The following is a 12,690-nucleotide window of genomic DNA, read 5'->3' as shown; positions in this document are numbered from 1 at the left end:
CGCACACATCAAGGTTGAGATGACGCACCGGATGATGTCAGCAAAGTCACGAGTAAAGTATGGAGATCTGTGTGAAGTATGGTCTGTGCGAGAACGAGTGATTGTACATGAGCGAGTGTATCGCATAAAGATTTCGAAAATAAAGGATCTCTTAGCTGTCATCCACTATGTAAACACTTATATAAAGAGGAGAGGTTACTACTTGGAAGGGGTTCTTTTGGTGAGTGTTAGATAAGAAATTAGGGAAGAGAAAGTAAATCTAGGAGCAAGTAAGATTGTTGTAATACTTGTATCCATCTTGTAAACCGACTTAAGTCTTGATAATCAATGAAGAGTTTAATGATAATTACCTAATATTGATTATAATTATAGTGGAATGTGGTTGTGAGGAAACTTGCAACTACAGTTTGCATCCTGTGTTATGAAGCAGGTCATGCAAACTAACATTCCCGATAATGTTTAGCAGGTTGCATCGAGTGTGATGCAGGACTTATGCAGGTCATGCAAATAAAAATTACTACTTCTATTTCTTGAAAAGAAATACTATCATTTTTTTTCTCATTTTAACATAAAAATAGGTCAGATTGAAAAAGTGATAATAACTCTTTTTCAGAAAGAAACGGACGGATTACTAGATACTGAACATCATCATATAACATACTTAACTAGTTTATTGCACTCTTTGTGAGGGGAATATGCATGTAAAGGCTGGGTCGCTGAACCAGCAAAAAAACACACAGAGAGAACATATATTGGTTTAACTTCAGTCATCAGGAGGTTTATGTTAATTTGACATAGTGTGTCGTGTTCTTTTTCTTTTGCTCCATAATAACAAAATTATAGTATTAGAGAATGAATGTAATGTACAAATTTACATAGAGAGCTTTTAAACTCAAGAAAACTTCTATACACCGAGCTAAAAAGACTTTTAGCCAAAATGAACTGCCACAGGAAGAGGCCCCCAATGAAAACCAACAAAAACTTCATTAGGGGTCCAGATATTTTGGTTTCCAATGGATGATATTGTCAATCTGTGACTCGTCAAAATATGGTTCACCAATTCTGAACCATGGACTCACCAATTAAGGATTCACTTGATGTTTCCTTCCCAAAAAAGCTTTACCTTTCAGAAACAGACCCAAAGAATTCCACATTCCAACAAAGGAATCAGCAAAAGAAAATTTAGGTTTCTGCTATCCGAAAGATACTTCCACAGCTGCTTCCTATACACACAAGCTAGTGAAAATGATTAGCGTCTTCCCCGCCAACTTGCAACAAAGACAGATGTTTAAGATAGGGTTACCAGAACTGGGAGTTAAAGATAGAGCATTTCTGTATACTTCATATAATTTTGTTCGCTTATTTACACAAGAACGCTATCAGCCATCACCATATCCACCTCTTGAGAATCATCAACTACACGGTCCTCCAGCCTCTCATGAGCTGGGCTTCCCACTATGCACACAACATTTTCACCCATCGTCATATTTACCTCTTGAGAATCTTCAACTATACGGTCCTCCAGCCTCTCATGAGCTGGGCTTCCCACCATGCACCTAACATTCTCAACCATCATTGTATTCACCTCTTGAGAATCTTCAGCTATCAAGTCCTCTGGCCTCTCATGAGATGAAGCTGCAGCTGGGCTTCCCACTATGCACCTACCATCTTCTGGAGACACTGATCTTCGTTTCTCTGATACTTCTTGCTCTTTTGAATTATTAGTTGGAAGATGATGCAAATCTGTGCCTGATTCAATTTCATCATGGGATCCCAAACTAGAGGTTTCCATGTTGTACCCTTCATTTTCGTCTTCTTCCTGTTCCACTGACACTTCTACTTCATCATATAATGCAACCTCGAGAGGCTGAGAATCTATTTCAGCAGGTGGTGCATTCGCAATCTGCTCATCATTTTCCTGTTTTTCATAATGCATTAGTCACCTTCGGTTCCTTTTTCAGGACTTTAGTTATAGAGAGGGTTGCATTCAATTGGCAAAACAAAGAAAAGGTGAAATACCTGTAACAGTGGAGCAATACCATTTAACTGCTGAAAAGAATCAGTTTGATACTCTGCTTCGGTGAAAGACCCTGCATTGGATACCCGCAGTTCATTTTCAATCCTCAGGCCGGCAATGGAAAAAGATGAATCAGCATGAAAAGTTCTTCCCGAGGTGCCAGCCTCAGAAACCAATGCTATCCCACGATCTTGCCCAGAGTCATTTTCCGTATTACCTACTGGTAAGTCATGCTGCTCATTGTTAGTTGTAGCAGTGTGTCCCCTACCACGATTTTCAGCAAGCTCATTGATTAGATCAACGATAACCGATCGTTTTCGAGAAGCCTCCGCAGGTACAAACCAGTTTACATTAAGCTGAAAAGATGAGATCACTATGCATAAACAATTAAGAATACACAACATACTTGTAAAAGTGAGGAACCGTATAAGGGTCAGTGTGAACATAAAAACATTGCATCCTCCAAAACCATCGGTTAAACCATCGCATTTTTTAGTTCGAAAATGAGGCCACTATATCTTGCAATCATGCACGACTCCACCTACCATGGACCTTACTATTATACAATAACTTCAGTTCTGGTTCACCATCATTTTGAGTTGAGAAACTTTACTAACTGAATAACCATGGTCTGTCATTATGAGTAATCTTACAAAGTTTGTTTGCCGTATGGCAGCTAATAACTTGACCGTATAATAAAGGATGAGATACATAGTATACCCACTTTATTGAAAGAGGAATGACCTCTTAGTGCATACAGCAAGCAAATTTAAGAGATAGGAAAACTCATGCATCGTCATAAATAATTTACTTATGCTCATATGATTTGAAATTTACTTATGCTGCTATGCACATGAAGGCAGATCCTGGACATATGATTTGATTCCAGGAAAGCAGTCAGTTAAGTAACATGGCCAATGAAAGGATTTTTTTTCTCCGTGACTTAAAACAAGGGTAAGAAATTACTCACAAAGGTAGAGTCTTTCGCTATGTCGAAAAGGCTGAAATTAACTGGAGCTTCTTGAAGAAAGCATTCTACATAGTGAAGCAAGAAAAGGCCACAATCATATGAATTTTCTTGCTGCGGCACCTGGTACAACCAAAGAGTGAAAAAACCATGTCATTTACATCTCAGGGAGAAAAAATGTTTTAAAGTGAAGAAAACAGTGAGGCCACAGCCATATGTGTGTCACTGCTGCGCCAACTGATGCTGTGATGCACATCCAGAAAGTGAGAAAAAACCATGTTATTTACCTTTCTGTAGTAAATACATAAATAAATAAAAGTTGATGCTTTAAAGTGAAGTGAAGAAATCAATTCATGGAATTGGGTATGCTTTTATATTGACCCATGACAAGCAAGGTGAGAATTATCCAATCAAATAAGTTGTGATGCTGCTCATAGTAGTACAAAGTCAAGGGAACATGTTAGTCGAATCTATGTTCTCATACGAGAAAAAATTGAATGAGGCTCACAACCTATTGGTTGTTCTTAGTACTAAACTAAAATGAAAAACAGACGGTACCTCTAGATTAACAAATCGCAAGTTATGGAACTTCGACAAGCAATCTTCCGAAGCTCCTGCTGTTCTCTCATTCCACTCTTCCCAGAGGTAACTGTATTCTCAATAAAAATAAAGTACTACAGTCAAAGTCTTAATTAAATAAACTTCAACATGTAAAAAACCAAAATATTCATAGTGAAAGATTTGATCATCAAATACGAAGAATTTCAGGCATGCTTCAACCACGTTAAGAAACTAGCATTGAGAATCAGAAAGCAGAATTCGGTCTTGTAACAATTTAAAACAGTATAAACACCATTATATAAAATTAAAAATTCCACATAGAACACTTGGTTTTATTTTCATTTATAAGGGTTGAACTGCTTACAACTTAATAGCAGAATACAACATCAACAAATTACGGCTTTCAAAAGCCTGCAATTAGAATTGATATAAGGGATTACCTTTGAATAACTTTCATGATTACCCTATGACTTCCTTCAATAGAATTCATGTGCAATATGCATGGTACTTTAATAGGATTGTCAACATCTTCTCCTAAAACAAAGCAACAGGAGATAAATGAGATGAAATAATAACAAGATGTAGACGAATAACACAATATCTAAGAAGAGCTTACCTTTTGATTTAGCCACTTCACCAGGGTGACAAATGATAATTAAACTCCAATGGTGACTGTCAATCAAGATGCGAGGGAAACGCTTTAAAAATGAGAAATATTTTCTTCATAGTCAGTTGAACACTGTGTTATATGATAAATTCTTACTGGAAGTTTATGGGTATGAAGATGTAATCCTTTTCAAACAGATTCACTTTCCTTGTCCATTTGCGAACACGCTGAAAAGCTTCCCTACCTTGATAAGCACTAGGCAGATCTTGGTCCAAATCAGCTAGCTTCCGGAAGAAAAAACTATTAAAGAAGTGAAACCTATGCCCATCCTCTGGTGGAATCATATTCTTCAGATATCTGCACTTGTTAAAGATTCAGTATTACAGCTTTGCGGAACATAAGAAATGGAAACAAATCACACATGCTTCAAATGTTACACAAATTTATGCCTGAAGGATTGTAACAACCAAAGGAATCCCCATAAGTTCCAGAGTTCAACTTACTTAATGTAGAAGTCGATAATTGTATCATTTAGGAATCTCATAGGTTGTAATAGTTCAATGTCCCTCTTTGTAATAATAACAGCATCAGGATCGCCTTGTGGATAGATAACACCTTCGAAGTGCTCATCAATACTGATAGTTTACAAATTTAATCAGTTAAAATACCAACGAAATGAACCATTATGGAACCAAAAACCAGAGAAAATGGAAACATGAGCCACGTGATAATGGATAAGCCAGAGATATGTGGCTCAATATTCAGCATGCAAGGTTAAAAAAAAAATGACTAACTTGGGACTATAATGTTTTGAAGAAGATGAGCTGCTTTCCCCACTGAAACCAACTTCCCATGTATCATTACTGAAACAAGAAGATTTTTATCAATAAACGTTGAGTGAAACGAAATTGAATAAGAACACCAGATAATCACAGGACCTAAAAACAACAAATTCCAAGAACTCACTCAAGCGCGAGTTTCCACAGGGCCCTGTATCTTGCATCCAGTGAATAAATTCTCTCATGTTTCTCTAGCCAACAAGTGTCAAAAACTGCAAACTGTAACTCCAAAAGACCTGGATAGATTTAATTACATGAAAATTAGCGTTGGACAAACACTAAGCCACTTTACCCAATTGCTACTGAATCAAACTAATTCAAGCTAGTTTCCTCCATACCCTATGTAGTAAACTAAAATGACACCAACTGAAGAACCTGGAACTACAAACCAACCTGGATCATCGTTTACATCTTCATCCTTCTCAGTAATTGGCCTTATGCATATCTTAACGAGAGCCGTCTGAACCTGAAAGAAGACGCAGAACCAAAAACAAGTCAGACATGCCACACTCAGCAAACCATTAACAACTAATTTATGAATATGGAAAGAGGCGGAACCCACCGGTGAGAACCACTGACTCTCAATACTAAAAACCTGAGAAATTGCCCACTCAGAGCTGAATGACTCCCTCTTTCCGTATGAATTTGTACACTCAAGCTTAATGCAACTGTGAGAAAAAGTTAACAAAGACTCCGAACAAGTTCTTTTCCCATGTTTGTCCTCGTATTTCAGCAAATCTGGGGACACAGTGACCTCCATATTTATATTTTCCTGACAAAATCACAGTTAAAGAGCGGTCAAATAATTAGACAATTACACTCAAAGAGCAGAAGGGCATTGATTAGCTCAGATGGGCGGAACAAGAGTGCAATGGAAATGCCTACTTCGAAAAGATAAAGAAGTCATAAACAGAGGTTCAGTGCTTCATATGGTTATAAACTTTTGGTCCTACACACAGAACAAAACATTTTTTATTTTTCCTATATAAGCAACATGTAAAGTTCTCACCATATTGACATAATACACATGCCAATGTGTTTGGACATGTTCTCACAACCATGATATTGAGATGTCCATGCAGACCAGAAAAGAACTCTTCATACATTCAGATTAATATGTTACATAGATGCTACTTCATCTACATAATAGATTTTATTAACAAAAAGAGGAATGCTTGCATGAAGAAATGGGGAATTTCATACCTTAGGAGATATAATTTGATCATCAAAATAGCTAACATAATATGAAACAAACAGTTTGAGTAGTGCTTACCTTATCCGATTCACTGGAATTGTGATCTGAAGAAGAGTCTTCTAAATAACCTCAAATTCCAGAAAATAACCTACTGAGAACAAAGAAGTGCAAAGTGCAATGATAAAAAGATCATATATTGATAGAAGGGACACCTTCATTTTCTCCTATAACAGAAGAACAAATCTGTGGAGAGCTTTGTTTAATACATATTTCGTCATCTGACATCACTTCTAGAGAATCATTCTGCAGCTGTCTCAAACAAAATAAAAAAGCAAGTTAAGTGCATTTCCACAACCCGAGTTTCAACATAACAACCAAACAATGTCAAGGATCTGTACATTAGATGGAAGGTCCGGTGAAATGGTATGTACCTTCCCAGCCGAAGGTACTCCAAGACTCAAGTCCTTCACTTGACACGAACTTGCGCTCGAACCCTCATGAAAGATATTTGCAGAGTCATCGCTATCTGAACTACTAAGAACAATTTGTCCACTACCGCTTGTATCCGCTACCAGAATATCATTTAGCCCAAAAATTCTTTCTTTAGTGAAACTGTCTTCTCTCAATGTGGCACGGGCCTTCAGACTCTTTATCTCGTGTTTGTCACCACTATTGCTCTTTCTTCTGCCTTTATGACCACTATGACTCGAGTCGACTTCAACAATTGATGGTTCACTGGTTCCCACTTGTGCATACTTGGGTTCCCTGCTAACTACATTGTGAGAGTTAGACTATACATATATTATTTACGACAACCATGTTATTTAACTCATCCCTTTACCCCGCTTCTCCAACAAAGTGGCATAAGGGGATGATGTCCTATGCGTGCAAGTCTTGCGTGCATCTCAACCACACTGTGCACTGTTATCTTACCCCTTCATACCACTTGAGAGTATTTGGGATAAACATTGCGATGGAAATTTCTTTTCATAGTTCATTACTAAATAAATTATTTAAAACAGTAGCTAGAATCTGTGACACCACACCGAAACATATGGAAACATAAGCAAACATTTAAAAACCACATAACATTCCATATACATAAGAATCAGGTTAACCAAAAAACCTAACCAATTTTGCAGTTCCCTCAAATTTTTCTAATAATCTGATCAACTGTGTTGATATGAACTAAGTTAACAATAACAATTTCGCATATTTGGAAGTGCAATCTCGAATTAATCTGATAATAACTATCACTCCCAACCCTAATTCAAAAGAGAACCTTCAACAAATAACAATGACAACACTAGAACTATATAGTACGAATGCATACCAACATTCAGTGAAACGCATTACAAAATCCTACAAATTGATTTACTTAACTAAGCATACAATCATCTGACTCTTCATATTCCGTACAACATTAATCGGACAAAACAACAACGAAGATGAAGAGATCAACACAAATACTTACAGGCTTGGAGAAACGTATACTTGGTGATTGGGGAAGTCTCTTTACTAGCTTTTTTGATTTTGTCATTGAAATTTATAAAAGAATTTTGGTATTTCTTCATATTTGTTTTAGACTCATGTTCTATCTTTCCATCATCTTCGCTAAAACTATAAACATCAACTCCTTTTTTCTCAGATGATTTCCTCTTCATCGCATTCAAAACTGAGCCAACAGTTTCGAGGAAACCCTAGTTTTGATGATCGAGGGGAGAAATATTCAGCGGCTAATAAGAGATCGCGGGAAGAGAAAATTGAAAAGGCAATGACGCAAATTGCACACCCTATTGACACCTACATGGTACGTAGTGTTGGAAACCGGCGAACAAAATTCCGGTACGACTTACGAGGATTTACATCATCGGAAATGACATGTAGACTTATTGGGAAACTTTGCGAGGATGGTTTGGTCATTACATTTTTTTTTTGTTTGTTTGTTTGTTTTTGAAGGAAACATCTTGATTTCATTAACATAACAAGATGAAAACAATGATAAAATACATATATCTCGTTTCAAAGATGAAACAGATATTTGAAACATGACATATGAAATTATATTCTGCCATTTGAATTCTTCTTCTTCATTAAGAGTAACATGTCCCAAAAAGGAGTAATTTGTGCAGCCCATTGTTATCACGATCACCTCTACTAGCCATTGCTCTTCCCGTAACTGGAAAATTTTGATAACTTCTGGTAAATCGTCATCGATGATGTTGTTGATATGAATGATCCATTCAATAAAAACGCCAAAATGGCTATTAGAAACATCTAATTGGCATTCATAAGCCATTAGCAACGAAATCAACTGAAAATAAACTAAAAACATTATTTCCAAACCCTAGAATCGCTTAATAGCGATAATTTTATTCAATACTTAGAAATAGTAATAATATGTATAACCAAATTTGTCAATAGATCTGAAAATTTCAGACCAAATCTGACAGATTTGGCTTAAAATCTAAAAGATTTAGAAAAATCTAGTTTCAAAGAAAAACGATTATTCTTTTTGGAGAGATAGGAGGGTTTGGTCATTACTAGAAACTATTGTTTTCTCCCGTACAGAGCACGGTAAGTGCTACAAATGTGTCAAACACACCAGATTTGGAAGGTTCAGTGGATTCCGGATACCATAGCTCCTATCACCAAATCGGAAACAGACACTGGAAACTTAAGTAAAGTAAGACACTTATTCACTGAAAACAAAAAGTGGGATGTAGATAAATTACATGCTTGCTTTGATCAAATATAGAAAGATAATGCAAATAAACATTTCAATACACGACGAAGAAGATAGTGCAAACTGGAACTTAAACACAAAAGGTAAATTCATTGTGTGCTCCCTTTATGATTCAATAAATAATTCAAATGATATTACAACTGAACGAGGAAGAAAATTGAGTCTCAACACAACACCATATGTTAAACTCTTTATATGGAAAGTGGTATACTCTATCTTTCCAACAGGATTGAGGATGGCTACAATTCTCCCACAAATTGATACAAAATGTTGCTTATGCAACACAGGTGAAGAATCTTTAACCCATATTTTTCTTGAATGTAACTTTACAACTCAGGTATGGATGCATCTGAATTACGATATGAATCATGTTAGTGAAAACTATCATTTTTTCTATGAATGGTTAAATTCTTGGGCCAAAGATAAAAACAAAGGGAAATGTATTCTAGGTTGGCCTAAATTATGTGGTCTTATTAGTTGGCATATTTGGAAAAAAAGGTGTGAGTATATGATAAGGTCCTTAGTCCCACATCACCTAATCCAAGGTTAAGTTGGGTGTTTAAAGGGCTCATGGGCACCCTCAACTCATAGACCGGTTTTTGGGATGAGTTTCACCCATGGGTTCTTATCAGTGGTATCAGAGCCAACCATCACGCCCCAAGCCGCTCCACCGAAGGCAACCCTATAGGCTAGATTAAGTTGGGTGGTAGGTGGGTTAAGCCATCGTACATTGTATATGGGCATGGTGTCTACCCATTGAATACTGGTAGGTGGGGTTAAGCCATCGGGTCAGTGTCGATAGAGTGGTGTTGTGTATGGGCATAGTGTCAACGTGGACGTTGGTTTGGAAGCGTGGTGGAATGATAAGGTCCTTAGTCCCACATCACCTAATCCAAGGTTAAGTGGGGTGTTTAAAGGGCTCATGGGAACCCTCAACTCATAGACCGGTTTTTGGGATGAGTTCTACCCGTGGATTCTTATCAGTATACTTTCCGAAAAACAATTTAAAACAGTGTGAATACAGTAAGGTTCATTAATAGCTTGATGCATGTAAACAACTCAACATATAATATTATGCGGACCCTATGCTACAATCCTATGCAAGATGAGACCTTACATATATTGAATAGAGAACTGGCAAAAGAACTGACTTACATGAGCTTGTGAATAAATATAGTATTGCCAGTGCACAACCCTGTCAGTACTTCAGGTGTTAGACTGACTCTTATTGACTACACATGTACCACAATTGAAGATAGGAGATCCTATGCAGATTGCAACACAAGAGAACAATTAGAAGAAAAAGGCCCGAAAGCTTCCTTCCGATGGGAAACTGAATGGAGTGGTTATCAAGTCATTTTCTAAAGTGATTCGTCACCAATTCTAAAGTTACTTATGGGAAGATATGCCCAAACAAGAGAACATATATATAAACTTAGTAATGATTTTGGAAATTAAATTATTCACGCTATTAACTTCAAAGTAAATGCATTTTGTCTTAACTTCTAGATAAAAAAAATTAAGAAAGCAGCTGATCTTTTTTTTTTTCTGGTAATAAAAATGTCGTAGAAAAACATTTGGAAAGGGAATGCGCTAAGTCCATTTTACACCATCTCTATATCTATAACTGTATCAACCTTGTAATTATCAATATATCGCATGAGGTTCCATTCCTCTTTTTCAAAGGAAAGAAAAATAGCAGGGACAAATCTACAGTGGGGCCAGTGGGATCATTGGCCCCAACAAGTTTTTCTGAAAAGAAAAAAATCGTCCGTAGTTTTTATCTGAAATCAAGTTTTGCCCTCGCAGTATTTAAGATAATTATCCGTGCAAAATCATAGAAATTTTTTGAATAGTTTCGGACTTATTTCCTTATCAAAATCCACGAAAAAATAAACTACTCAAAAATTAAGGATCGCTTGAAAACAATTCCTAGTTTACCGTAAACAAGGTGATTTCGTTAGGACTTGATATAATGTACGATATGAACCGCTGAAGACTAATCAGTTTTGACTTTCGACTGCAATGATTCCATTTTCATGGAAGAAGAAACAAAAATGATTAACTGTTCTCTTTTCATAAATTCGATAACGCCCACTTTTAGTTATGTTGGTAACACCAAGTCACTTTGCTTCTCCCTTGAATGCAGTCACCACTTTCCTATTTTTACAAAATACCAAAGGTTAAGAGTAACAAAAACGTTTCTTAGCTTCTGGTCATTTCCGCTCCGACCAATTTCAAGATTTCTCTCGGTCATCCAAATCGAATGGACGGAGCAAAAATCATGTTCCCTGGTAGGTTTCTAAAAGACCTGCAAACTAATACCGCAAGTGCACGGCGTCGATGTAGCTAATGTGCAAGTGCGGGTCGATCCACAGGGACAAGGTGTGTGTAGTTGAAGCTTAAGATTTCACTAAAACTAAGTTGTAACAAAGAGTCTTGGTTGTGTTAAAACACACTTGAGATGATGGCAGTGACTGAACTGAAAAACAGTAGAATGTAAAGCAAGTAAACAGGAACATGCTAGGGCTTTTGAATCCACCTCTAACTCACACTGATTATTCATCACTGACAGTAACATTGTTTTTCTATAACCACCAGCAAGAGGGATGTCAATCCTCTATATAGCAAGGGTCATTTTGATATGAAATCTCCTATCACAACTAAGGTATCTTCCCTAAGTATTAACTGTCTGTTTAAAGCACAATTAATCAAAAGAACAATATATAAAATTAAGCATGAGTTGCAGTTCAGCAACACTAGATGATTCTAACTACAATGGATGTCTGACATCCAATGTGAAAGACTAGTGTTGAAGCCCTAAGATGGAGTTTCACTATGAGCATTTACACACATCATGGCTACTGACAAGAGCATGAATAACAAGCAATAAGCTAGGGCTTCATCTCAACCCTAGCAGAACAGGTTAGAACATAATTGACAGTGCAAAACAATTGAAAATAACACAAAACAGTTGAACTAAAAACAGGACATGAACAATTGAGGAACTGGCTAGTCCAGTCCTCTTGGTGGTGCACTGGCTAGCCCAGGCATGCCCCATTACAACACCCAGAGACCCCTATTTATACATACAAGCTATAATCAAAGAATCCCCAAATCAGTACCACATCAGCAAAATTAGAGTTTGCTGAAAAATACAATTAAAATCAAAAATGGCTAACCTAATCTACTGATAACAACCCTACTACGTGACCCATACTTCAATTTAGACATACAATCGATTTCCCCAAAAAATCCCCAATGTCAGAAAAATTAGGGTTTGATAAAAAATCTTACCTAATCTCTGAAAATGATTATGACTCTTCACCCATGCCTCTATTCCTCTTCCTGCGTCTTCTCTTGTTCTTCCCATGCCCTAATTGCTTTTCTAGCTCATCTATTTCATCAACCCCTAACCTAGGGTTCCTGTGAGAGGAAAAGATCGAGGAATTGATGTTATAGAAAGCTAGAGGAGTAGGGGAAGAGTGGGTTTCAGTTGGTAGGAGCCATGATGTCTTTGGTGGAATTTGGTGGCTGGCAGAGACGAGGGTGTGGTAGCGATGGAGTTGGTGGATCTGTTGCAGAGGGATGGGGGAGAAGATGGAGAAGAAGGTGGTCGATGGAAAATTGGGTAAGGTCTGTTTGGCTGACGGGTATAGGTGTTAGGTGCTCCGGTGTTGAGCGGGGACAACAAGTTGGATGTACAGCGAGGATGAGACGTTGGATGTGGAGGTGATGGATCGATCTAACAGCGAGAT

General features: G+C 37.2%; 1 protein-coding gene across 3 annotated transcripts; it reads right to left on the bottom strand.

Moving 5' to 3' along the window:
- Positions 1-827: 827 nt before the first annotated feature.
- LOC113289389 (probable ubiquitin-like-specific protease 2A) lies at positions 828-7,970 on the bottom strand. 3 transcript variants are annotated; one of them, XM_026538635.1, is made up of 16 exons: positions 7,661-7,970; positions 6,585-6,958; positions 6,399-6,495; positions 6,265-6,305; positions 5,554-5,763; positions 5,385-5,457; positions 5,119-5,227; positions 4,947-5,015; positions 4,656-4,787; positions 4,309-4,509; positions 4,162-4,217; positions 3,986-4,079; positions 3,543-3,633; positions 2,988-3,107; positions 2,020-2,373; positions 828-1,918 (listed from the first exon to the last, which is right to left on the bottom strand). In XM_026538635.1, exons 1-16 carry the CDS (start codon positions 7,848-7,850, stop codon positions 1,364-1,366), a joined length of 2,766 nt encoding a protein of 921 aa, XP_026394420.1. In that variant the 5' UTR covers positions 7,851-7,970; the 3' UTR covers positions 828-1,363. The 3 variants fall into 3 exon arrangements, with proteins under 3 accessions (XP_026394420.1, XP_026394421.1, XP_026394422.1); XM_026538636.1 differs by having other exon boundaries at positions 6,265-6,314; positions 6,618-6,958; XM_026538637.1 differs by having other exon boundaries at positions 6,618-6,958.
- Positions 7,971-12,690: the final 4,720 nt, after the last annotated feature.

Source organism: Papaver somniferum, chromosome 6 (assembly GCF_003573695.1).
Source record: "Papaver somniferum cultivar HN1 chromosome 6, ASM357369v1, whole genome shotgun sequence".
Lineage (NCBI taxonomy): Eukaryota > Viridiplantae > Streptophyta > Magnoliopsida > Ranunculales > Papaveraceae > Papaver > Papaver somniferum.
Note: the sequence above shows the minus strand (reverse complement) of the source record. Positions and strands in the feature narration are given on the sequence as shown.